This window comes from Podarcis vaucheri (assembly GCF_965113315.1).
Source record: "Podarcis vaucheri genome assembly, chromosome: 2".
NCBI classification, from domain to species: domain Eukaryota; kingdom Metazoa; phylum Chordata; class Lepidosauria; order Squamata; family Lacertidae; genus Podarcis; species Podarcis vaucheri.
Window position 1 is genome coordinate 71,249,616 of NC_138760.1, and position 27,872 is coordinate 71,277,487.

Consider the following 27,872-nt stretch of genomic DNA (forward strand, 5'->3'; position numbering starts at 1 on the left):
CTGAAACAGAAGTGAAAATGATAACACTTGTGAAAGTGTTATCATTGAGGACTTCTCTTCTGACAAACAGGGTTGGTTTCTCCATACTCAGGGGACTCCGTAGGTACATGAAATTATAAAGTTTGTACATTTTAAAAAAGCAGAGCGGAGTTCCCAGAGTGTTACTCGGGACTGTTTGTGTATGGAAATAGTTTAAGACAGTGAGGCAATGCTTCTTAAAGCGGCTGCACCACAGTAATGGTGTGCTGTTGGCCCATAGTATGGTAACCGCATTACAAGGTTACTATTGCACAAATGGCATGCAGAAGGTAGTTACAAGATCTTTAGATACACAAGGTACTAGAAGGCTACAAATTATCCTTGTACCTCTCATCTGTGTCTCTATTATCTCTCTCAAGACAAAAACATTTATCTACCTGCCCACCATATGATTGTGGTGTAGTCTTGTCTTAACTGCTTGTGTATGTAAATCAAATCAAGTCAATGTGGTTTTCCTAATGATCTCAATGATCCACATGCGGGCTACCAGCAGGCTATCTTAATGCTATCTTAAGGCGGTTTCCCTTTGGAAATGCAGCCATGCAGCTTTGTCCTATGTGAGTTTACTCAGCAGTATATGGAGTGTTGTTGGCCTGGTGAACATTGGGGCTAAGTGTGTATAGTATTACAGCCCAGTCTGCATTCTAATCCATAGTTAGGTAAAGGTAAAAGGACCCCTGACCATTAGGTCCAGTCATGGCCGACTCTGGGGTTGTGGCGCTCATCTCGCTTTATTGGCCAGGGGAGCCGGCATACAGCTTCCGGGTCATGTGGCCAGCATGACTAAGCCACTTCTGGCGAACCAGAGCAATGCATGGAAACGCCAGTTACCTTTCCGCCGGAGCGGTACCTATTTATCTACTTGCACTTGGAGGTGCTTTCGAACTGCTAGGTTGGCAGGAGCAGGGACCGAGCAACGGGAGCTCACCCCGTTGTGGGGATTCGAACCGCCGACCTTCTGATCAGCAAGTCCTAGGCTCTGTGGTTTAACCCACAGTGCCACCCACGTCCATAGTTATATCTTGCTTAATTCCCACTGGTTTTAATGGGTCGTGTGTTTGCATTTTCTAATTTGATTCCATTTATTCTGAATCCCTAAGTTTTCTGGCACTGGTTCTATAACATAAGCTTATTTTCCTTGAGTTTAGTTGTGAGTCTGAAAGCTTGGAGCCATGACGACTCACGTAACACTGGAGGATGCTCTGTCCAATGTGGACCTGCTGGAGGAGCTGCCATTACCTGATCAGCAGCCATGCATCGAGCCACCTCCATCGTCTATCATGTACCAGGTAAACAGCAGGTCTTCAAACATTTTATTCTAGGGCCTGCATGCTTTTGCCATTCATTTCTGCGGTTCATGGTATTATGAAGCCAAGCAGAAAACATTGTGATTGGGGAAATATGTAATACAGTAAGCAACAAAGGATGACTGCAAAGGTTGCAAGGTTTCTAGCTGGGGCAGTCAGAAGAAGGTCCACTATTTGATTGCTGATTCATGACCCTAAACTGTGTTTTATGTAATCGACTTTTTATTTTGTTATCTGTACATCCCAATGTTTTATTGTTGCTATGGCCGATGGCTGACACAAATAGGCTGTAGTGAAGTATTTTGCAAACCTTCAAAGTGGCATATCCACTACTCACATCTGTTACCAAGTTCGACCCAAAGTATCACGCCGTGCAACCAGTGTAAATCTGCTAAAACTGGTCAGTGCTACACCAGCTGATGTTACACCATGCTCTTTTAATAATAAATTCTTCCACAAGGAGTTACAAAAAATCAGGGAAGTTGTTTACTGTGTTGGTCTAAATATTTTCAACAGAGCAAGAAGCTGAAAGTTTGAGATGGAGGAGGGAAGCTGAGGGTGATTAAATCCTATGCCTCAATTTATTTCTGTTTTGACTGTTTAGATAATAAAAAATGACTGAGGTGGAAGAGAACTTATACCACTGAGATTCCAGGCCTTAATAAAGTTTCAGTACTCTTCCCTCATATATATATATTTCCCTCTCTCGCATTGCATGCTTTCTCTGGGGAAAGTTTGACTGACGCTGACCCCGGTGAAAGCGCAGAAACCTTTTCTTGTACAACAGTTTCCTTCCTGAGATTGATTGACTATCTTTCAAACAGGGCTATGATCCCTTTGCTTCCCTTTCCATGCTGTCTTGTGGAAGCATGTATTGGTTATAGGTGTGCATTCTAAGCACAGTAATGATCAAGTAAGCATGAATTCACTCATCCAGATTGTTGGCTACTGCCTTGTGAATGACCACACCATATGGTTTATTAAAACCTGCTACTATGGCTTCCCTTGTTGACTAATTACTTGAGGTGATAAAAGACAATGACACTGTAGTGACTGCATAATAAATCTATGTGTTCCAGCTATCAAATAAGTGTTACTCTGTGTGTGAGAGCTTGCTCTAACTGCGAGCGGCATTAACCCTTGTTTTTTTATTTGCTCGCAGGCCAACTTTGACACCAATTTTGAAGACAGAAATGCCTTTGTAACTGGCATTGCCAGGTATATTGAACAAGCTACAGTGCACTCAAGCATGGTAAGTGCCATAGATTATACACAGCTGCCTACACTAAAGGGGACTCGGTGTAAAGTTGGTTGAAGTGTAATTGTTTTTTTGTGGTAACCAGCGCTGCCATTCTGCCAAAATGTGTGTCTGTCTTCCAGAATGAAATGCTGGAGGAAGGGCATGAATATGCAGTGATGCTTTATACCTGGAGGAGCTGTTCCAGGGCCATTCCCCAGGTAAGATGTACAGTTGGACTCAAGCCCAGCCCACTCAGACAGAAATTACAGTCCAGGGGGGAACAAGGGATGGAAATATTTAGAAGAATTGCAGAGAACCTGGGCTAAGGTATTGGCATAGGGGCTCTGATTTGGGTCTTGGTGAGGATGATACACGTTTTCCATCTTCTCACTATCAAAATGTTCATGAAGCGGTGCTGAGGCTCTGAGTTTGTGTGATCAGGATGGGGTGGCTTTAAGAGGGGATTAGACAAATTCATGGATGATAAGGCTATCGGTATCTACTAGCTATAATGGCTGTGCTCTTCTTCCATGGTTGGAGACAGTATACTTCTAAATATCAGTTGCTGAAAACCACAGGAGGGGAGAGAGATGTTGTGCTTAGGGCCTGCTTGCATTTAGTTGGCCACTGTGAGAACAGGATGCTGGACTGGTTGGGCCACTGGCCAGATCCAACAGACTCTTCTTATGGGCCTTTGTTACTGGGTCAGGAGCTTGTCTTCTGGGGATCCAAACTTTCTCCCACTGTGTTTGTTAAGATGCCCATATTAAACACAAATCAGCAATGTCATTCCTATTTCATCAGCATAAGCTTCCAAATGCCATACAGGTCACAGAGAATAGCATTGCACTAAGCACTGTTAAGGCCTCCCCTGGGCTATTGTGATTAACTTATAAATACCATTTCCAGGGTGAATTCAGTATGATACCAGATTGCTCTATATGCAGGCTGGGAAATACTCTAATTCAGCAAGCAGTGCTGGTATTGGTGCCGTTATGGACTCCAAGCTGGATCAATACGCAGCTCTCCTAAGGGTTATCTTTTGCTGTTTGACTAATGCGTCCCTATCCCTTTAGCCTTTGTAAATCCCAGCTGAATATTTCCTTGCTTCACATGAATTTTTGATCACATGCTCTAGTTTCTTGCTTTGATCACTGAAGCATATTGCAGGCGAATTTATGCAAACCAGGTTAAAAGACCACTAGATCATACTGATGAAGGGAATGACTCTTAGGAGAGAAAGAAAAAAATTGTGCACAAATTATTGAGAGCCTGATGTATCTACCTCTGTTGTTCTGCCTATCTGCCATGCAGTGTATGCTACACTTCAGTTAACTTCACAGAGGCTTCGTGTGTATTTATTCAATCTGTTTCTAGTTAACCTTTTAGGTCACAAGCACTCACAAAACTGATTACAATAAAAATCTATGTAGGGCACCATCAATAAAGCTTGGTGGAATAAATAAGAAATCTTTTGGTGCCACTTCAAGGCCACAAGAGAGGGAGGCAACCATAATTTTGGGGGAGGTAATTGCAGACGTTTGTGGAGCCATCACTGAAAAGGCTCTTTCCCTAGTACCTGCCAAAACAATGGATTTTAGTGTCAGGCTAGAGAACAGGGCCTTTGAAGCCAATAATTGGGCTCTGGCAGGTTCATATAGGTATAGGCTGTCCTGCTACAGAAGACCTCTTTATTCAGCTAGTCATTTAATATATGAAAATAAATGTAGAATTTTTTTTGTAACCTGGTCTTATTGAGTGTGGAAGATTTTTTTCTTCTAAAGGAAAATAATTAAAAAGCAGTGTTTTTTATTTAAATTGTTTTGGAAGATAAGATTTGATTTAATTAAAAAACCAAAAACTTTAGAAAATTTAGAAACAAAAAAGAATAAGCGATGAAAATGCAAATGCAATATTATGATGTCTTCCCAAATGCAAATAGAAACAAAGTGTTAAGCAAATATAAAGTATGTGCTGCTGGCCAAGTATCATTTTTGATACATATTACTATTTAGAAAATGCTCACAAAATTATCTGGCTTGGTGACTCTCCTTATCACAGATCTCTGTCACGCTGCTGTCAAAATAAAAAAGCAGAACATTTGTCCCATTAGGATAACTAATGAAAATAGGTGTTGTCCTTCAGGTAAAGTGCAATGAACAGCCAAATCGGGTTGAGATTTATGAAAAGACTGTGGAAGTCTTGGAGCCAGAAGTTACAAAGCTCATGAAGTTCATGTATTTTCAGGTAGGTTTTGGGGGAGCTTCAAAATTCCTGTTCCAATATGATCTCCTTTGCTCAACAGCATGGTCCGTTCTGATGTTGCAGAGTAAAGCTGAAAATGCTTCTAGGAATGTGCCTTAGTTCACCGTATCTCATTGCAGGGAGGTGGGAGAGCAGTGTGCCTGCTTTAAATTTGGCACATTTGCCAAAAATGTAACATTCTTTTCATTCACATAGCTGACCTATTTGAAGTTCTTAGTTGACACGATTCAACTTTGGGTGGGATTCAGCTAATGAGTCCTGCCAGCAGAAGTCCTTGCACAGGGCTGGGGAAGGGGGGGGGGTCATTCCATCTGGCAAGCCCAAACACTTGCCTTGACGGAACGATCGCCTTAGTGCAGCATTGAATTCCTTCCATACTATTTTCAAAACTTTCTGTGCCTTCCCCCTGTTGAGTCAACAAACTACTTGCATAACTGATGGTGGACAAAGTTTTAGTCTCTCAAATTCAGTTTGGGTCTTTACTTGTGGCACATAACATAGTCTATAAACGAGCAAGCCGTAGAATATGATCTCAGATGATGACAACCTTTTGAAACAGAAGTTTTTCCTCTTTAACGGAGCAGTATAAAGAACAGCAGCCAAATCAGTGGTCTGCCCAAAGTACCTAAACACCTTTTTGAGGGACACTAAATAGAACAGCAATGTTGGGGTTAGGTCTGAGAACCATTTTCTGCTTCAGGTATGCTGCTCTGAGCACCAAATGTGGGTTTGTTTTCTTTCCTGTAAGATCTGTCAGCAGTTTTGAACATGTGTTTTGAGATCTGCAATTTCTACCTGAAAAGCTGCAGGGGACAAGCAGAAGAGAACATTAACATTTCATTTTCACATTTTATTCATCTCAGCAGATAAAACTGCCCTGCTGCTTGCTGAGTTGATATTTGTTTATTTCAGACTATCTATCTATCTACTAACTAACTAACTAACTAACTACATACATACTATTCAACTACTTTTGCTGCTTGAATTTTGCTCGTCGATAAAGCTAAAAGGTCAATATTTTGAACAATGATTTCAACTGCTGGGTGGAAACATGGTAATGTTGAGGCTGAAAAGGGGAAAGAGCAGGCGATGGGAGCCTAATCCTAGTCCGAACAAGGCTATTCTCAGCAACTATTTGCTCAAGGCCATCCCATTTCACCCCACCTCTGAATTATCCATTTGTTGCTGTTTTCCAGAGAAAGGCCATTGAGCGATTCTGCAGCGAGGTAAAACGTTTGTGTCATGCAGAGAGAAGGAAAGACTTTGTTTCTGAAGCGTATCTACTGACATTGGGAAAGTTTATCAACATGTTTGCTGTCCTGGATGAATTGAAAAATATGAAGTGCAGTGTCAAAAACGACCACTCTGCCTACAAAAGGTGAGATTGGTGAATGCCAGTGCATTTTTAGTGTTGCCGTTCTGAGAGGGTGAATTGTTGGGACCTTTGGAATTAGGCCCTGTGTTATTCCAGCAGTCTATGAGAAATATTTAGCAGTAGAAATCTATTTTTAGGGAAGCAAAGATAATGAAACGGAATGCTTCTCTTAACCTTATGGTAAAGGCTCTTTTTACAGGCCTGTATTACATGGCCACAAACTAGCATAGTATGTACAGAAATACCCTGGTCAAGGTAGGATTTCTGTTGTCTTTCAGAGCAGCCCAGTTTTTGAGGAAAATGGCTGATCCCCAGTCTATTCAGGAATCGCAGAACCTTTCCATGTTCCTAGCAAATCATAACAGGATCACACAGGTATGGTAGTTTTATATTATTTTTTCTCCCGTCATGTGCTCAGTTAAGTTACTACTGTTTTGCTTTTTATGTGCGTTATAAAGCTTTAATTCCTGTTTTTAAGTCATGGACTGTCATCTTGAACATAGAATTATTTAAATAATTAAAATTAAATAATTTAGCAAAGTTAAATAATTGACCTAGTCTAGGTTTGTTGTCAGATTGTTGTCACCCCCATTAAACATTTTATCCTTGCAACAATCTGTGAGGTAGGTTAGGTGGAGAAAGATTGACTGGCCCAAGGTGCCCCTTTGAGTAGAGATTTGAACTTGGGTATCTCCAATCCTTGTCCCAATGCTTCTCAACTGGTATCCTCCAGGTGTTTTCGGCTACAATCCCCACCATTCCTGACCTTTGGCTATGGCTAATAGGAGTTCAGTACAAAAAAATAATAATATTGAAGGCATCAGGCTGGAGAAGGCTGCCCTAACCATTGCGCCGCATTTCCTTTGTACCTGCATTTGTTATCTGGAAAGGCCATAACCAATACTTATTGGCTCTGTACACTGAAGTAATTAAATTAAGTTTCACAGTCTTTAAACATTTTTATTTTTGTCCTTTGTTTGAAATTACTGAGGGTCTTGTGGGTTGTTACGTTTTTTTAAGTGCCTGCATCAGCAGCTAGAAGTCATTCCAGGTTATGAGGAGTTGTTGGCTGATATTGTGAACATCTGTGTGGATTACTACGAAAACAAGATGTACTTGACGCCCAGTGAGAAGCATATGCTCCTAAAGGTAACGTCTCTACCTCTCTCCAAAGATGACTTATCTGTCTCTTGATCTTTCCCTCTCTCATTGTGATCCTTGTTCTAAAAATAAATGTTTTTATGGTTCCTGGTTATTTTCCTCCCCATTTTGCTTCCACTTTTTTTTTCTTTTACCCATATTGTGTCAGGCTTAAGTTCCACCTCTTCATGAAGACACAACAGCCCTTTATTTACAAATGGGATCAAGTCTTTGGCAGAGTCAGTTTAATGCCTCTTCCTTCCACATATTTTACTACTACTTCTACTACTACTACTACTATTATTATTATTATTATTATTATTATTATTATTATTATTATTACTAATAATACTTACATCCCACTTCATAGCCCTGACAGGCTCTCAAAGCAGCTTACATAAGATTTCTCACAATAAAAACCATATTCAGGTCTGGTATCGGGTACAAAAATAACATAGTATCCCTACAAGTTCCTCCCCTCATCCTTGGTGTTTCCCTTAGGCCCCTGCCAACTAGGCAACTGGTGTCTTTTAAGACAAGAGAGTGGGTTTGAGCAGCTGACGCTCACTCAGCCCATGATGTAGGCAAGCCTTCCCTTGCAGTTGCCAGGCAACAGTTCCCACTGACGGGAGGCAATTGATATGTGCCTGCTTTGAGAGACCATTACTGTCTGAAAAGTGGGATAGAAAAGTAAGTAATGTACCCTCAGAGAATAAAGACCAGTCTTCAGGTGGTGTGAAACATTTCTTCTCCAGTTTAGGATTCTGCCCTTGAACTAAGCTTCCAAGCCGCACAAAAGGCAAACTTGGTGTATCTTGGAAACATTCCTCATTGCAGAGACTGGACCTATTCCTAGCATTACCATTTAAAAAACAATCCTTACCTCACCTGTGTTGTCAGTCAGAGTAGACGATATTGGGCTAGGTGCACAAAGTCTGGCATAGTATAAAGCAGCTTCTTATGATTATTAATGAATTTCAGAAGAAATAAAATTGGAATTGATAAGCCGTAAACACCCCTAGCTGTGATGTTGGATTAGCTTATAACTTTCCTGAAAATATCACTGTTCTTCCCACCAGACCTCTATGCTTATCTCATTTTTCTGCTAGGTGATGGGCTTTGGTCTCTATCTCATGGACGGAAATGTCAGTAACATTTACAAACTAGATGCCAAGAAGAGAATCAACCTCAGTAAAATTGACAAGTTTTTCAAGGTCAGTGTCTGGCATTGCTTTGGCTTAGGATTGTCTCCAAAGGAATCTGTGGTCATGCTGCTTGGGATATCTGTCTAGGGGCAAAGCAAGCACAATTTGTGAAAGATTGAGATGCTGGAATGCAATTGCATTGGAAATCTTCAGTGTCTGACATTACAGTAAGCTGAACAGCTGAGTTTTTGTTTGATGCCATGTTTGTGATATTGGATAAAACTTGCTAAAGTTGCAGTCTCAACCTGCTTCTTAGTGTGCCACTCTTTCCCATTTCCATCACTTTTCTTTGAGGAATATTGTCATGGTGCTGCTAACTGTCCATATTTGCAGCATTTCAGAGTCATTGTACTCACGTTCGATTTTTACAGCATGGCTACGGACTTTATATTGGGTAGGGCAATTTGTTCCTATGTTATGCAACAGGTAGACTCCATTTATACCCAGATATTGTGCCCACAACATATAAGCTGTGAGCTGCCATAGTGAGAGTCCATTTCCATCCCTGTTGAAAATGCTGTATTCTGTGTTATCAACAATGCTTTCATTACCATGAGTGGTGAATTTAAGTGCCTTGGAATTTTAGCTACATAGGTAGGCAGGCGGGAGGTGCTGGGGTCAGTACTGTACAATTGCAAATGAAGCCTTCCAAATGTGTTGAGTATTTTAACACCATGCAAATATGCTCAAAAAAGTGTAACGAAAACTACAGGTGCATAATAGTTGGGAGGGGACAGCTGGCTGGATAATGTGCTCATCAAGCCCTGGCTTCGCACCAATGTCAACCAATGCAATGTAGATAATAGAATGTGTCGCAAGCAGAAGGCAAGTACACTGTGGAGAGGAGCCAAAGAACAGTTCTTCAGATAACCCTGCCATCTTCAGTAACCAAGACACCAATATCAGTTTTTTGAAAAATGCCATTGGTGCCTTACTGCTTTTAGAATGGCCTTATTGGGGTGGACATTTGACATAGTTCCACTTGCTCTGCCAGTGTGGAGAGAAATAAAATGGCAGATTCACTGAGGAAGAGCAAGGTAGCAGGTTGAGGTGCTCCCTGGAAAGCCACATTTCGTTGAGATTCTGCCTCTCCTCAGTGTTGTCACATGTAATGTTTTTAAACATGGCAACAAAATTTGACAGACAGCATATATTAAAAAGTTCACAATTTAATCGTTACCTGTGTTACTGGCATCCCATGAGTAGACCCAATGACCACTTGTAAACTTTGTCAACCAAGTTTTGGAATTCTGAAATCGCTTCCTGTGTTATATGAAAAATGAGTTCTCATGGCTGATGTCTATATTGTGAGGGTAATGAATGTGTGTAGGGGAGTCACTTGACTGAAAACATGTGGCAAAAATGTGCCCAAGAACCTCAGCCGGTCATGATTTATGTTTTCCATGTGTTTCCAGAGTTAACATGTTTCTTCCAGTCTTGTAGTGGTTACAACAGAGATGCACAGGGAACAAAGGAAAACTTAATTTTTTCAAAATAAATTTCAACATAAAGGAATTTCACTCCTAGCAGCTGTAGCATGGAGGGTCTTGCCCTTTTAAGCAATGTTAGAACAAAGTACAGTGATTCCAAATAGCCAAAGCTTGTTTGAAAACCTGTGCTGTTCATTCTTTGGGATGGAGTTTGCAGACCGTTTTTCCTCCCAACAATGCCTTCGTAGTGACCTTACATCATGATGTGGTGTTGTTACAACTGAGGCACTGGGGGGGATGGGGAACAGACAGGCCAACTGTCTGCTGACTACAGCTGCTGCACACTACCAGTTGTGACAGAAAAAGTAACTTTCTATTAAATAAAAGTTTTATTAAAAAATGTGTTTTGGGCCCCATTGTTGCCTTTGAAAACCTATCCAGTTTTCGCTGCCTGCTCCAAAATAACTTGGTTTTCTTTTCCCATTTTACCCACCCCCATCCCATCCCAATTCACCCCACAGATTATCAGCAAGAGCTTTGGAACTGTACTATTTATTCATAGCCACACACTATTCCTGTGATGAAGGCAAACTAGGATTGTCAAAGTTTAAACCTCTGGGGGGCCCCCACCCTTTAGCAGCAACTTGACCTATACCACTGCCAGATACATTCACCAGCTTGTGACCTCTGCTTGCTGTTGCTAGCTAATTAAGAAAACTGTGTTCCACTATGAAGTGTAACTTAAGAACTGCAGTTCATTTTAGCTTAATTGCATCCCTTTGGCTGCACGCCATCTGTTGCTCTTCAGATGTGACAATATTACTCTTCATTTACCAGCTGAACGATGTAACCTGATCTGCTTGTGATAGTAGCTTCTGTTTATCAACATAGTCTCACTCCCACCAGCAGGGTCCACTGCCAAGGACACTGAGTAGTGAAGGGAGTGAATTTTTTCATTTAAGGTACTTGAAAGTTTTTTGACCTTGCCATCCTTTGAAGCTGTGGGCTGGTTCCAAAATGAATTCCAAAGCTCCCTGCCACATACATATGGGTGAGATCTACATGTTGTTACTGGTTTGCATGCTATATTTCTCCCAGGCGTGCAAATGACACAGTGACTCCTGTATCCAACAAAGGATAATACAGAAACCAATTTCTGATGAAATGTGTTTCAGAAATGAGAAGCACCAAAAATCTACAGCATCACTCTTGAAATTTAAACCCACTGAATTCCTGTCCATGTTTTAATACAGTTAGCGTAAACCGAGCTTTGTACCGGAAGAAGAGAGAAGAAATTGCAAACAAAATATTAGGGAAGAAATGTATCCCAGACTACAGTTGTTAACATCACAGGAAGAACAACAGAAAGTACTGGGTTAAAGAGACACTTCCTGTTAAAAGGGTCAAAGCATGGTGATACCCTTTCTCTTGTAGAACATTGCTGCTACCGTACTATGTGGTTTTTTTGCTGTGTCTGTTTGGGCAAAGCATCTCAAGGCTGAATTTTCATACTGATTTTTTGATGAGTAGTTTTATTCATTGCCAGCTGTCATATGCTCCCATTTAGTGAGTTCTGAATATTTACTGGGGTACTGAATGCTCCCCAGGATATAGTAACATCTCACTATGTAGGTGACATCTTCAGAAGAAATGATCACCACGCAAAGGTGACTGTCAAGAGTCATGGTGATTTTACTGTGTGAATCTGGTTTGAGTCAATGAAACAACTCATGTATGCAATTCATTACTCAATAAGGCTCTTCGCTGATCCAAAAGTTATTAGGAAGACTGTTCCAGAACTTTATTCATCTCTGGCGGTTAAGTACCCCTTTCTCCCCCAATCTTTTGTATTGTTCTCTCAGACCCAAGGGAGCCTCTCTGCCTTATTTAAACCATCTTTTGTTTTTTCTTCCAGCAGCTGCAGGTGGTTCCTTTATTCGGCGATATGCAGATAGAGCTGGCCAGATACATTAAGACCAGTGCTCACTATGAGGAGAACAAATCCAAGTGAGTGCCTGCCATAATGTCTCTTGGCTTCGGTGTGTCCTGGTCAAGAGAGGAAGTTGCCAGACACTTGCAACTCTCCTGCTCTCGTGTGTGAGGTCTGTGCATGGGTGCCTGCAAGTGTGTGTGTGTGTGTGTCCATGTGATTGTGTTACTGAGTGTGACTCTGTAGTAGTGAGTTCTTCGAGGCCGGATGTGTGTGGATTCATCATTCCTCATCCTTTCCTTGCTGTACCTTGGGTGAAAACCCCAATCTTATGCAGAATTAGGTGTACCTAAACCCATTGAAATAAATTGTTTGGTTATAGTCCAAGCTATTCTCATAAAGAGTTCTTGCTTTGGAACCTTATTTATCTTTCTCTGTTCTGTCTGTATTTTGACTGAGCCAAGGCTGTGCCCCTTTAACAGCACAACCAAGGAGCAGTTTTTGGACTCAATAAACTCTGACTCTTATTAGAGTGACATCTGTATTCCCTGATAGTTCCCCCACATCTTGCAGATTTTGTCACTGACTACTTGCCTAGAGTTACTGCTTCCTGCTAGCTAGTGCTTCCTCCTTTCATCTGTTTCAGACACATGATCTCACCCAAGCTAGTCTCAGAAGCACTGATGTGAGACAATCTAGGCAAGACCCATACTGCCCCCTGCATTCATTCCTGCCCTACCTTTTGATTGGATCCTTACTAGCTATGTCCCCGTACCTAATCTTACAAAGACTTTCTGGATTACCGTCAGAATGCTCATTAGTTAGACAGACGTGCCAGTACCTTATGTCAGTTTTCCTCATTCTGGTGCCCTCCAGATGTTGAATTACAATTCCCATTATCCCTGACCATTTTGCTGGTGCTTATGGGATTTATAGTCCAGACCATCTGGAAGGCATCAGGTTGAGGAAGGCTGCCATACTCATCTGTGTCTATGCTTATCTATGTACATGCTGTTCATAATTGTAAGCCTGAATAGGTATATCATGAGGATACCTGTAGGTGACTGCAGGTATGAATGTGCATCAGATGTTGGTGGTTTGTGCTTAGAAAGGATATGAATGTATGAATGCCAGTATCTGAATGCATACAGGTGTGTTCGTACTTTTACAGACTGATAGATGTTCATGAGGATTGGAGCAAGTTTGATACTCATCAGTGTGTGTATATGGAGTGTGCTTATGTGATTGCAAGAATGTGTGCATGTGTGACTGCATGTATTGTGAATATATTTGTGAATGCCAAGTTCAGTGTCTGTACTTACCTGTCTGCCACTTGTTCTGGTATGCTTTTATGCTTGGTGACCATGAATGCAGCAGTTATGGATGGTTGTGCTGTGGATGTGAATGAGGTGTGCCTGCTCTGGGTAGTTTTTATCCGCATTTTTCAATAGGATCTAAAATTCTCCAGAGCATGGACACTGCACTTTCTCTATCTGTCCGGTACAGACTACTTTTTTTCTCAGGGAAGATAGTAGGGGGTCAGCCTTGTAATTCAGGAATTTTAAACGGGTTTTTCAAAGAAATATAAGGTGAAACCCACTGTTTCAAGCTGCAATCTATTTGAAGGGAATTGATGACATGGAAGTGGACACTGAACACCAAAGTATGCAAACAACATGGCTCTGCTGCCTTAGATAGCATGTCAGTCATTGCTTAGCGAGGATCAATTTAAATAGATACACTGCTGAATATTCATTTGGTGATCTCCCACCTCAATTCACACATGCAAGATGATGCATGGGTGTTCTCTTGAAATGGAGATACATGCAGCAATCTCCACTTACATGCATGAGTTCTAAAGACTGCTGTTAAATGTGTTGCAAGAACTTGTTCTATATCACTTTTCCTGAAACACCACCTTTGCTAAAATATTGCTCCACATCTCTCAGCTGGTATGTATTGGACAGCACCTTCGATTTCTTTTACACTCCACAAGCTGGTGTTGTCATTCTGTGACTTCCATGAAATGACCATGAATACAAGCCAAGTATGTGAAACTTGTTTCATGCGCTCTTTGCTTGGATTCAGAGCAAGCAAGTCCATGAAGTAATCGTATATACGAAGTAATCACCCTTACAGAGATTAAGCTTTCGAAAATGGCAGTGTCCTTTGGGTACATATTTATGTAACATTCTGAAGGTTGTATTCAGCATAGCATTAAAGCTAAGGTTCTGTCAGAGCAAGGACATCAGCTTGCACAACGGAACATTCTCCCTCTGTTCTACCCCCATGCACCAACTAAAGCTGTTCTGAAGTTTTCCCCAACTCTCCAGAGCAGATTTGGGACGGCACACAAAGGGAGGAAAGTGGGAGGAAGTCCTATTGCGCCAGCGGTAATTCTTCTGCATGCAAAACTATTTCATTGAATAATGCCCTGGATTTTGTCATGGGTGTAAAGTATCTAACCAGTGGTTTCCGTCACCAGCATGTATGTGTGGTTTGTCACTGATCATCCTTACCCAGGCACAGCATAGGCAAACTTGGCCCTCCAGATGTTTTGAGACTACAATTCCCATCATCCCTGACCACTGGTCCTGTTAGCTAGGGATGGTGGGAGTTGTAATCCCAAAACATCTGGAGGGCCGAGTTTGCCTATGCCTGTCCTAACCTGTTACACAGTCTGTTGGATCCTAACTGTCATGAACTAATTTCCACGGTACATGGAAAGGTTTTCCATTTGCGGAAGCTGTTTTAACAATTTGTATGTTTTAGTCCCATTTCAAATATCTCCCAACTCCATCCCAATAGTAAAAATGTGAAATATTTCTTCCAACTGTTATCACTTACTAACAATTCCTTTTTCGTTCAGTTTCCAGTCAGAGCAGCAACTTTCTCCTCCCTGGGAGAACAGATTTTGGACTTTAACGGGCTGCAGAATTGTTTTCCTGTCCTTTACTTTTCTTGCTCCTTATTCATTTCACCATTGTGCCAAGATGCAATTAACTATGTTTTTATTGTATGGCCTTATAATTCTGACCATCCCTGTTAACCTGCCGATTCCTTTGGGGGAAGCAGGACACTGAAAGGGTAAGAGCAAAGTATTGGGATAATAGGACATCTGCAGATATAATTAGATGTGACCATCCACTGTGATCATAGTTAACTTAACTGCAGCTACCATAATATTACCAAGGAGGCATAGTTCAGATTCCAAAAATGGGATAAAAACAATATATATGCTTTTATACTGAGATTGTGTGACATCTGAAGATATAATTAGACATGGTCATCTACCGTCAACATAGCTAACATATCTGCATCTACCACAATATCACCGAAGAGAGCTAGTTCAGAGTTCAAAAACTGGATAAAAACAGTATCTGTATCTTTAAATAGTTAATGATCAAAAACCCCACAACACCTAGCAGATTTTGAATAGTGGAACAACTTGGCAAAAGGCCAAATTGCACATCAAGGTAAGCCATGGTTGGTGGCTTAATCATGAATAAGCAGCATTCTAGTGCGCACACCCTAATCACTCCCACTTTGTTCTTCCTCTTATGTGAATAGGAGCAACAGACCATGAAACTTGGCTTTTTGCTATGTCCAAATCTGGGGTTGTCATTTGTTTCTTCTGAAAAGACCACAATAACAAATCCAATATTTGTTCTTGGCTTGCTGATATTGTTTTGGGGGGAGGAACAAACCATGATCCTGGTTCAAACATAATGACAAACTAAGTTGCATTGTTTGTTGTTCCTTCTTGCACCAGAGAAGGAGTAATTGTGCAGTTTGTACTAGCACACTCCTCATTCTTGGCAAGTCATCAATAATGGCTTACTGTGATATGCAAACAGTGTCATTTTTTACTTGTTTCACCTATTTATTTATTTTAAGCATTTATACGGCCAGTTATTGAATCTGTAAACAATGCACATTTATCACAGGAAATGTTAGTGATTCAATTCAAACATCATACAAAAAGTTTAACTATTGTTTTGGTGTGATGTACAAACTGACAAGCTGTAGTTTGAAATTGGCCAGTAAACCAGAATTAAAAAACATACATCAAAGTGGTTTGATGTGATGTCTAAACTAACAAACCTCTAGAGGCCTGTGCAGAACAAAAATTGGGGGAGCAGACTAGCTAATTTGCCTGTACATTTGGAAACTCAAACCATGGTTTGGGTTCTAAACCATGGTAGGAATAAACCATGGTTTGGTGTGATGTCTGAACTGAATCAATGAATTAATTCATTCAAAGTCTCATTTACAGAGAGCTACTCTGATGATTCTTTTGTGCCAGATAGGTATAATATAGGTATAATACACAGAGACCCTGCAACTCAGTTTGTGGAATGGGGTTTTTTGTTACTTTTTGTTGCTGCTGCTGTTTTTGTTCTGAGCACATGAGGACTACTGCAGCGTGCTCTGAAGATGGTCCAGAAGCTACAGCTGTTGAAAAATTCTGCCACTTGGATTCTCGTGGGGGCCAGAAAATATGAATGCGCAATTTTGTTCCAGTTGCTCTGAATACCAGTAGGTTTTTTGTCCCAACGCAAAGTGCTGGTCTTAACCTTTAAAGCCCTCAGTGGCGTGGGTCCAGGTTATCTGAAGAACCACTGTCACCCCTGTAATCCTCACAGTATGCTGACATCTGTCCCAGGGGTCCTCCTCAAGTGCCTACCATTAAAATCAGCTAGGTTGGCGTGCACAGGGCATTGTCAGTGATGGCCCCCAAAACTATAGACCCCCCTTCAGTAAACTTGTATCTTGTCCCTTCAACCGTGGCATCGAAGGCTTCCTTTTCATGCTGCCTTTAATTGATACCAGAGCAGCTTCTCGGATTAATCTCTACACTGGTTCCGCTGTGACTTTTTACCTTGTTTCTCACTCCGTTTTAAATTAATTTGTGAGGACTTAGCCCTAAAAAGTGGCTCAAATCCTTCAAATAAGACAACGTATTGAGGAGACTTCTCCTCCCAGCTGTTGCTTTTGTGTTCCAGTCATACATTCACAATAAGAAAGATGCTGAAGACCAGTTTCCCTTTTCTCTCATGTCAGTCCAGTTTTCTCCATGACTGCAAAATAAGTGCATTATAGATGCTTCATGAAGGTATGAAAGATGAGGCCACAGTGTTGCCCATGGTAAGTAATTGGCTGTGTAACGTGTCATTCAGAGGAATATTGACAAGCACGCTTTCCCATGTGTTGACCGAAAGCGAAAGAATTGACATATTTACAGAGTGATGGAGCGAAAGGGTCTCAAGCAGTAACTGTTGCTCCACTGTGTTGCGTGTTACCCAGTCACATAAAGGCGTTGGTTTTCTGCCCAGGTGGACATGCACTCAGAGCAGCATCAGTCCCCAGTACAATATCTGCGAGCAGATGGTTCAGATCCGAGATGACCATATCCGCTTCATCTCAGAACTTGCTCGCTACAGCAACAGTGAGGTAAGCTTCCATGGAGGGGAACAAAGGCCCTGGAGCAATTTGTGGAATGAAAGGGGGAAGGGTTGGGGAAATGCTCTGAAATGCTTAGTGGGTAAATCTCATCTGTAATGTTAGAGTGCAGATAAAACCACCCCTCAAGAGTGGTGGCTAACTACTCTGTTTTCCAGGTTTACTTTATTCAGTATTTTCACTGCCCCTACCCACTTTTAGCCAGCCCAAAGGAGAGTAGCATCCTGGTTGTGTTGTCTGTTGTTTTTTAACTTGCCATATCCCTAGGCTAAACTTTTTGTGCCATGCTTTTAATCTTCCTGTACACTGTACTTCTTCCTGTAAACTCTCCACTGCCACATACTTTCAACCTTTCTCTGAACTTTTTGGCCTTCTGTTGCAGAAGACCCCAAAATCAAAAGCAACCATTTTATAACCTAAAGACAAATGCAGAATGGCCAAAACTCATCCTCCAAACCCACCATCATTACAGAGTCCATACCCACTCTGTAATGTGCCTCTTTCTGAGGTTCCAGTTTTCCATCTCTGACTCCTTATTCCTGTTTCGTTTTCCACTTAGCACCATGTCTCAGTTCTTCTGCACCAGCTCCCTTTTCTTCAGGGCTGTCATTTCCATTTTTTGTACAACTGTTTACTTTTTCTTGCTCAGATCGGAAACTCAGTTAAGGGAGAGGGTAGTACTTTTTTTAAAAGATATGATAGTGGCATTGGATAAGATACAGTTGTTAAGCTACAATAGGCATGTGTCCCTCAGACAGAGGTACTTATCTGATGTTCTCCAGGTTGTGACTGGCTCAGGATTGGACAGCCAGAAGTCAGATGAGGAATACAGGGAGCTTTTTGACTTGGCTTTACGGGGACTGCAGCTTCTGTCCAAGTGGAGTGCACATGTTATGGAAGTGGTAAGTAGTGGCTATAGACATACAATACTCAGGGTGTCAGGTGTGTTTAATTCTCATTCAGCCTGATTGGTGGCCATCGATTACCACACAACAAAACTTAACGTAAATAAAGCAAGGATTTTGCATACAGTGGAGGAGTTGTGAGATCGTGAAATGGTTTCACTAAGATTTTTCTCAAATGACAAGCAGTGGTTGAACAATATCTGCTTTTGTTTTATCTATTCAGTATTCTTGGAAGCTGGTCCATCCTACTGATAAGTTTTGTAACAAAGATTGCCCAGGCACCGCTGAGGAGTATGAAAGAGCCACACGGTACAATTACACCAGTGAGGAGAAGTTTGCGTTTGTGGAGGTGGGTGGCTGCATTGTCTCAATACGTTCAAAGTGGCAAATGTCTCTTGGAAAAGGGTGGTTGGAGTGCTAGCTAGTGTGAGGTTCAGTATAGGTAAAGGTAAAGAGACCCCCAACCATTAGGTCCAGTCGTGGCCGACTCTGGGGTTGCGGCACTCATCTCGTTTTACTGGCCGAGGGAGCTGGTGTACAGCTTCCGGGTCATGTGGCCAGCATGACTAAGCTGCTTCTGGCGAACCAGAGCAGTGCACGGAAACGCCTTTTACCTTTCCGCCGGAGTGGTACCTATTTATCTACTTGCCCTTTGACGTGCTTTCGAACTGCTAGGTTGGCAGGAGCAGGGACCAAGCAACGGGGGCTCACCCCGTCATGGGGATTCGAACCGCTGACCTTCCGATCAGCAAGTCCTAGGCTCTGTGGTTTAACCCACAGCGCAACCCGCGTCCCTGAGGTTCAGTATATTTGGGGTTAAACATTTTCTCCTTTGGCCAAGTTGTTTCTGGTATGTTTTTTTATCTGTAAGCAACGCCAGTCCCACTGAACACTACCTGTGTTAGGGCTTTTCCATACTGTACTTGCTTTTCTCCCTGCTCTTTCCAGGCACATGTCCATGCTTTAAAGCTCCATGACAGAGCACCTTTTTTCTTTTTCTTTCTCCTATAAAATCCTGCTCTTTAAAGCTGAATCAGAGCAAATGGCAATTTGGGTTTTCTACAGATTCCCATTTGCTCTGATTCAGCAATCCAAACATTAGTTTTGGGGGTGGGGGGAATTGACTTGGCATGTTTCCCTTCATTACAGAAAGGCATTGAAAATAAAGGTCCTTTTTTATCTTTAATTACTCAGGTGATTGCTATGATAAAAGGTCTGCAGGTGCTCATGGGCCGCATGGAGAGTGTTTTCAACCAAGCCATCAGGAACACAATCTATGCAGCTCTGCAGGATTTTGCTCAGGTGACACTGAGAGAGCCACTAAGGCAAGCTGTCAGGAAGAAGAAGAATGTCCTAATCAGGTGAGGCCGGCCTTCCCAATACAAGCAAAACGTGGCTGTGAAATCTTAAGGGAGAAACCAGATGCTGCACTCAACACAGTACTGTCAAAAATGGCGGCCCTGAATGCAGTTCCCCCAGAGTTAATCCATTTTGTGGCATTATCACATTAAGCCTTTCCCCTCTGATGTTCCATATCATTGGCTCCTTCTGATAGGGGTGGAGCAACACCCAACTGAATGAGGTCACTGCAGGAGTTAGCATCTCTGAACATGGGGGAGGGAGGGAAAATTTGACATGGGTTTGGTGGCAACTCCATGTCAATCATAATTTAGTTCTACTCTTAAATGTTCCTTTGTTTCTACATAATACTCAAGAGCTGTGTTGAAAGAAAAGAACAATAGCAGCTATTGACATGGTTAAAACCATAATCCATAATCTCAGGATGTTCCTAAGCAATAAAGACAAAGGTTCACAATCCCCCAACAATTGCAGGATTGTCCAAGGGCTTGTGTGAAACCATAGCAGGATGATGATGATTGTATAAACAGACAACACCAACATTCCCATGTATTTTAATAAACTGCTTTATTAATAAACTCCAAAGGGCCACATGCATAGAGTGTTTATGTATAAAACTCTGACTTTCCTGTGGCTGGAAGGTAAGGATCACATAAGCTGTGTGACCCATTTTGGCCTCTGGCCACAGTACCACTGGCCCTATCAGGTTTCCCATGAGGTACTGTGGCCCCAAGGCTTTTAAAAAGACCCACACTGCTCCTGTATTAATTGTATCTTTGCATCAGTCCTGTGAGGTAGGCCAGTCTGAAGAAACAGTGATTTACTAGGCCCTATTCAGTGGAGAGTTGAATCAAATTTCTTTCATCTTCTTAGTGTACTCCAGGCAATTAGAAAGACCATCTGTGATTGGGAGGGAGGGCGTGAGCCTCCAAACGACCCCTGTCTGAGAGGCGAGAAGGACCCCAAAGGCGGTTTCGATATCAAGGTCCCACGCCGAGCTGTAGGGCCTTCTAGCACACAGGTATGTACCTCCTTCTCTGCTGAGAGCGGTTTGGGACTCTAAGATGTTGTGTCTGTAAACTAAACACTTAGAATGCTTTTGTTTCAAAGTTTCTCTCTAACACCAGTCACGCTGTCTTAATTCTATCATGTATAATTATGTAATGTGTGAATTACGTTCTGTGAATCGCACTGTCCTTAGCAAGTAGGGTGTTGCAGTTCGTAACATTGTTTTCTGTTCTAAACGTGCAGTTGGTTCGCAGTTCAGCATTAAACAAAATGGTTATAAAAGGAGGAGCCTCTCCACTAACATCAGCCTGCTTGTCCACTTTTCCTTTTCAAGGAGCATTGATCCTCCTGACAAGCAGATATCAACACTATTAACTCAGGTGGTGTAGGTCACATCTTGGGTCCTCTGGAAGTCTGGTTAGATCCTCTCACCTAGTAGGTGATTGGCACTGTCAGAAATGAAAATCTAGTAAATGGTGCTGGAGTATTACGTATACATCATGGATGGTGTTTTAATTCCCCTCCCCCTCCACAGTAGTTCTCTGAGGGACAAGATGATATTCCAGTCAACATATAACACACAGGACCTTTCATATTCATTGGTTTGGAGCTATTTAAAAGGTAAAGGGACCCCTGACCATTAGGTCCAGTCGTGGCCGACTCTGGGGTTGCGGCGCTCATCTCGCTTTATTGGCCGAAGGAGCCGGCTTACAGCTTCCAGGTCATGTGGCCAGCATGACTAAGCCGCTTCTGGCAAACCAAAGCAGCGCACGAAAACACCATTTACCTTCCCGCTGGAGTGGTACCTATTTATCTACTTGCACTTTGATGCGCTTTCGAACTGCTAGGTGGCAGGAGCAGGGACCGAGCAACGGGAGCTCACCCCGTCGCGGGGATTTGAACCGCCAACCTTCTGATCGGCAAGTCCTAGGCTCTGTGGTTTAACCCACAGAGCCACCCAACCTGGTGCCCTCCATATGTTTTAGATTCCTGTTCCCATCATCCCTGACCATTGGACACCTGTCTGGGGCTGATGGGAGCTGTACTACAGTGTTCCAGGTTGAGCAAAGCAATTAAGTGGCATGGGAAATATAAATTGCCCACAAGCTTTTGAGCTGGAATTTTGTTTATAGGTTTTTAAGAAAAAGTACAGATGAACTCACTCTTGAGCAGTCATTAGCTGTAGGAGATGATGCAGACTACAGGCAACCTCCCATTTATGCAGGGGTTACATTCCAAGGCACTGTACGCATCAGTGAAAGTGTGTATATTTGAAAAACAATTGGAAAAGCCTACAAACATTCTTGAAAACCCCTTAAAAAATCCAAGCTCTCTTCAAACTTTGCTCGAAACCCCAACCCTCCATAGGCCTCAGTGGTTGGTGCAAGGGCTCTTGGGTTTGCACTTGCAAAGGTTCTTGGGATTGCTAGGTGCTGTTTCCATGCCTCTTCTGACCTTTCTAGGTTTTTGCCATTTTAAAATTCACTTCTGGGTTTTGCGCGATTTACTTGGAAGTAAATTTTATTGTGACTGTATGCGCAGTCACGTTCATATTGAACACACGTAAATGGGGGGTTGCCTGCATAATAAGAATAATCGCTCTCCTCTTGCAGCTTTATATGGTGAGAACCATGCTGGAATCGCTCATTGCAGACAAAAGTGGCTCAAAGAAGACTCTCAGGAGCAGCCTGGATGGACCAATAGTTCTGGCCATTGAAGAGTTCCACAAACAGTCCTTCTTCTTCACTCATCTTCTCAACATTAGTGGTAGGTAGTAACAGTCGCAGGTTTGATATGAATGCATGTTTGATGTGTGTAATACGTCAAGGATAGTAGCGTCTCAGGCAGCCTTTCTGTTGATATGAATACATGTTTTAGATGAGTTAACATTTCAAAGGATAGTAGCATCTGGGAGAATCTCTCCCATTTGCTGTAGCTCATCTTAAGGTGCTTTTAGATCTGGATGTGAACTTTGTCAGAAATTGCTGCCATGTGTGTTTAAACTGTTTTCTTGAATACAGTAGTTTATGGTCATGAAGCATGTTTATTTCTTAAAATAAAAATCGTATATCATGTACATACTCTTTTCTTAACTCATATATGCTTTTATATCTGATATATATTATAATTTATAATAATAGCAGATGTAGACTAGCCTTCTGCTCATCCTTCATAAGTGTTAAACCTTCCTCCGCTATTTGTGTTTGTAGAGGCCCTCCAACAATGCTGTGACCTATCCCAGCTTTGGTTCCGGGAATTTTTTCTGGAGTTGACCATGGGCCGCCGGATTCAGTTCCCTATTGAGATGTCTATGCCTTGGATTCTAACAGATCACATCCTGGAAACCAAAGAACCTTCTATGATGGAGTAAGAGCTCAAGGACGTTGTGGAATGCATCTGTGGAAATAAATGGGTTGGATATCTTTGAGATGACAAACTGAAGACATTTGTCTTTATTGTGGCATGTATTTCTTCTAGCATGTAAAAGGAAATAGTGGCCTAGTGTCTAAGGTCAGGTACTATTCCATCTTTACTTGCCTTTCATTTGGGGTACATTGTCTCCTTTTGCCATCAGAAGGGTGGATGGCAATGAGGACTGTCTTAAAGGGTAAGCCAGATGTTTTGCCTAATGGGGGGGGGGCTCCTCAGGTGATGCATAAAATCGGCATTCATCGCTCTGGTCTTTTTAGGACTTGTGAAACAAGTGAGATTGATTTATGGCAGTGGGGGGTATGTTTCACTTGGGTAGTTCAAACTCTTCCATCAGTTTCAGTTTGTGTGTGTGAAGAAATTCATTTTTAAAAGTCAGAGGATTAATAACATGCATTGTTAAATTGTAAATATTGATTACATTTTATGCATGAAACTAAGTTTCCACTGGGTGTGCTTGGTTGGTTTGTTTTTAAACACATTCTTACGAAGTGTCCATTGCACACTGAAATGCTGGTCCTGATCTCTCTGACAGGAAGCTGCCATATTCAGAGTCAAACCATTGGCCCATGTAGCTCAGTATTGTGCATGCAGACTTGCAATAGCGCTCCGATTTCAGGCACGGTTCTCTCCCAGCCCTTCCTGAGGAGGCCAGGAATTGAACCTGAGACCTTCTGCATGCAAAGCAGATGCTGTACCAGTGAAATATAGGCATCCCAAGGACAGTTTTTGGTACTATATCTATCAGGTCTTCCGTTCTCTGCCATCACTGGCTCCCATTTGCCATTCTTCTTACTTCTTGCACCCTTGGACATGTCACCTCCTACCCATGCTTCCCACGTGCCCTTTCCCTTCTTGCTCATATACAAATAATTTTGAGTACAAGATTCCACGCACTCCAGGTTGGCTTTAGTGCTAAGTGAGCAGTCAGAGAACTTCTGCTTTAAAGAAGAAAGAAACGGAGGTGACTGTCATACCCAAACACTGTGCTGGCATGTCCTAAGCCTGTTTCCTTCATTGCAGGTATGTGCTGTATCCATTGGACCTCTACAACGACAGCGCTTATTATGCTTTGACCAAGTTTAAAAAGCAGTTTCTCTATGATGAAATCGAAGCAGAAGTGAGCTTATTTTCTTTTTTCTTACCTAATTGGTCTTGTAACTTCATAAACAATTGTCCAGTCTTATGCATATTGGTCCTAAAGCCTGTTTCTTTCACTCTTCTGACAGGTCAACTTGTGTTTTGATCAATTTGTTTACAAATTGGCAGACCAGATCTTTGCTTACTATAAAGCAATGGCTGGCAGGTAGGAGACTTCTGCTCGGTTTTGGTTCAATTGTCAAAACATGGCAAGCTTTTAACTGTGTTGTATCAGCTGCTATGTACAGACTGCTTCCTTATCTGAAGATCTTATGGCTTGTGCAGGTGGTGAGATCACAACAAATATACATTGCTGGGAAATGAGAGGAGATTGTTAGCACAGAGTTGAAAATGGTCCATGTTAATAACATGAACTGCTTAGTATTGCATACTCTTTATTGGCAACTACCTTTTTAACAACTAAATATTGTCACTTATCCAAAATATGTTGCCTAACCTCTGTTACAAATTTTGCACCATGGAAACAGAACTTCTATGTTAGGAACTTACAGATTTTTTCATGCACTAAATCCCACAATTAATTTGATGGTTCAGATACCCTTGCTGAATGTGTATAGCATAGGGGTAGCCAAATGGAGACCTCCTGACTCTGTTGGACTTCTGGGGCGCATCAAGTTCACCACCTATTGCCTAGCTCAACTTTTAGGTGAAATATTGTTAATAACATAAAGCTATTCAAGTAAAAGCATTGACAAGTTGCTTTCCAATTACAGTGTATTATTGGATAAACGATTCCGGGCTGAATGTAAGAATTATGGAGTGATTATACCTTACCCGCCATCCAACCGCTATGAAACGTTGCTCAAACAGAGACATGTCCAGGTACAACTTAAGTCGGTTGCAACAAGATTCCCAGTCTTTTATATTGGCTTGCCAGCTGGGGAGGAGTCGTACATCAGGTTTACATTCCAGACATCTGCGCGTTGCCAATCTCTGCCATGCACAGAGATGTAAATATGAAAGCCTAAATAATTTTATATAGCACACCTCAGATCCCAAGCCAGCCAAAGGTACTCTTGTAGTTGCTTCACCTATGGTTAGAAGCATCACGCACATACAAACATTTTTTGGCCCTTAAAAGTAACTGTGTGAATGTACTCATAATATGATTTCTATCCCTAGTGAAATAATGGGCTTTAGTAGAATGGATAGTTATGGTTGGCATTTCTCATCCATTCATCTCATGGCATACTTTCAAATATGGAAGCGTTCTCCTTACTCAGTATTGCCTTGCTCACTAACTGGGAGCCTCCCAGACAGGGTTCTCTTTTAGCCCTGTCTGGAGATGTGGGACTGAACCTTCTGCATTCAAAGCAGATACTGAGCTACAGCCCTTCTCGCTCATATGCCCCAGCCAGCAGGGGTTGTTTTACCGACTGAAGCTCCACTTCATGCATAAAATTACTCCCTTACCCTCAGTTTTACTACAGTGGAGGAAGCAGATCCTTGTGCCTATTCCTTTGCAAGCATGGGCTTTCCCTGGCTGCTGAAATGAATGGATCAAAATCCTTACCCCCATTTTATTATAGATAGGCCAACTCATACATTTGGGGCACAAGTTACTTCTTTCTCTCTGCATAGTAATTCCGAATCAAGGACCACTTCTTAATCATCTTCTCACTTGCTGTCTGTCTTGTGACTTCCACAGCTGCTGGGCCGATCCATCGACCTAAATAGACTCATCACTCAGCGTATCTCAGCCGCAATGTACAAATCACTAGACCAGGCCATTAGTCGCTTTGAAAGTGAGGATCTGACATCCATTGTGGTAAGTTTTCCCAGTGGCTCTACTAAGGCTGGATGACAGGATGCAGGTTGGAGGGGGGGTGTTCCTAAATAACAACAGTAGTAACCTCAACATGTTTTTTCCTTTCTTCAATTTTGTAAGTTTTTACATAGAACAGCTATACTGTGGAGAGAAGATCCAGATACATTATTTCTCATAGTCAGAATGCCTCTGGGCACCACTTGATCTTTCCCAAGACCCTCTCAGATCTGGATTAAGGAGAGGAAGCAGAATGGAAAGACCTACTTCCCAATGCACAAATATTGCATCTCTAGTATATTTATAATCCCCAGTGGAGTCTATTCTCTTATTACTAACGTGCTTACAGTATGTAGATTCAGGTCGTGTTCATGGATATGTTACAATCAGGAATCAGAAAGGGAAGTTGTCAATCCTAAATGCATCTTTTGATAATGGTGCCGAAGGAGACGGTCCACAGTCACTGGACTTATCTCCAGATGGGGGAAGAACTGTCAACATCCTCTAGTGGTTGCTGATAGCCTCCACACCTTGGGCATTCAGCATAACATACCGCATTTTTCCATGTATTAGACGAGGTTTTGTGACTCAAAAATCGTGTGAAAAAACGGGGGTCGTCCAATACATGGACAGTGGAATGGGGGGGAGCGGCATGCCCGCCAGCCTGCCAGTTGGTGGGAGCGCAACTGCCTCCGATGCTGCAGTAAGCGGGAAACGATCTAGGGAGTGTTTCCTGCACACAGCTGCGTGGGTGGGAGAAGCTGTGTGCCTCCAGCCAGCTGGTTGGTAGGAGCACAACTTCCGGTGCTGTTGTGCATGGGAAACACTCCCTAGATCGTTTCCTGCGCACAGCAGCATCAGGGGAAGTTGTGCTCCCACCAACCAGCTGGCAGCTGGGAGCACAACTTCCCCTGATGCTGCTGCACGTGGGAAGCGATCTAGGGAGTGTTTGCTGCCCGCAGCTACATAGGGGGAGAAGCTCAACAACTTTGGGCCATCTCCCCTCATTTTCTTAAAATTGAGTCCCCAAAAATATGGGGGAGTCTTATACATGGGGGCGATTTATAGACAGAAAAATACGGTAGATAAAATTTATTGGTTCTCTTCTTGGCGAAGAAGAGGCATAAATAACCGTGTACTGGAGTATGAGATTTTCAAATAGTTGGGTCACTAAGCAATTGCCAAGTGTGATACAATGGCTAAGAGATTGCCTTGTGAAAATTCAGCCCGAACCCCTTAAGTCTTGTCTCTGCCATGAATCCAGTCAGTGGTCTTAGGAGGTCACTGTGTCTCAGCCTGCGTCTCCCCTTTCTTCTACAGTTTGCAGTATGGGTACAATAATAAGCTTTGTAAGTGTTAGTCAGCTGATGTAAGTAAGCGGTATAAATATAACTGTTAAGAATATTGTGTTGTCTTTATAATTCTTCCCCTGGCATCAGTCCAGATCAGATGTATGGTGTTTTCAGTCCACAACCTGTTAGAAAAGTGCCCACTCCTTTCTTTGGGTGCAGGAGCTTGAATGGCTTTTGGAGATAAACCGTCTGACGCACAGACTGCTGTGCAAGCACATGACCCTGGACAGTTTCGATGCCATGTTCCGAGAGGCCAATCACAATGTCTCGGCTCCTTATGGTCGCATCACCCTGCATGTCTTCTGGGAGCTGAACTTTGACTTTTTACCTAATTACTGCTACAATGGGTCTACTAACAGGTAAGAAGAAAATGTCAAATAGCTCAGCTGGTAGAGCATGAGACTCTTAACCTGGGGGTCGTGGGTTCGAGCCCCACATTGGGGCTGCATTGCAGGGGGCTGGACTAGACTCTTGCCATCCCTTCCAACTCTACAGTTC

At 42.3% G+C, this 27,872-nt stretch overlaps 1 protein-coding gene across 3 annotated transcripts in view; it reads left to right on the forward strand.

Moving 5' to 3' along the window:
* Nucleotides 1-27,872, forward strand: part of CYFIP2 (cytoplasmic FMR1 interacting protein 2) — a 62,546-nt gene that overhangs the window by 10,408 nt on the left and 24,266 nt on the right. For 2 of the 3 annotated variants that reach the window (XM_082211743.1, XM_082211745.1), the window contains exons 2-22: nt 1,188-1,328; nt 2,509-2,598; nt 2,727-2,804; nt 4,732-4,833; nt 6,048-6,229; nt 6,505-6,601; nt 7,247-7,375; nt 8,476-8,580; nt 11,917-12,008; nt 17,268-17,385; nt 18,177-18,296; nt 18,523-18,648; nt 19,494-19,660; nt 20,532-20,679; nt 22,280-22,433; nt 22,877-23,033; nt 24,120-24,216; nt 24,326-24,402; nt 24,971-25,079; nt 25,906-26,025; nt 27,534-27,733. In XM_082211743.1, the coding sequence (XP_082067869.1) occupies nt 1,212-1,328; nt 2,509-2,598; nt 2,727-2,804; nt 4,732-4,833; nt 6,048-6,229; nt 6,505-6,601; nt 7,247-7,375; nt 8,476-8,580; nt 11,917-12,008; nt 17,268-17,385; nt 18,177-18,296; nt 18,523-18,648; nt 19,494-19,660; nt 20,532-20,679; nt 22,280-22,433; nt 22,877-23,033; nt 24,120-24,216; nt 24,326-24,402; nt 24,971-25,079; nt 25,906-26,025; nt 27,534-27,733 (2,585 nt within the window). In that variant the 5' untranslated portion in view covers nt 1,188-1,211. The remainder of the gene's footprint in view (nt 1-1,187; nt 1,329-2,508; nt 2,599-2,726; nt 2,805-4,731; nt 4,834-6,047; nt 6,230-6,504; nt 6,602-7,246; nt 7,376-8,475; nt 8,581-11,916; nt 12,009-17,267; nt 17,386-18,176; nt 18,297-18,522; nt 18,649-19,493; nt 19,661-20,531; nt 20,680-22,279; nt 22,434-22,876; nt 23,034-24,119; nt 24,217-24,325; nt 24,403-24,970; nt 25,080-25,905; nt 26,026-27,533; nt 27,734-27,872) is intronic. The other variant, XM_082211744.1, reaches the window with a different exon arrangement.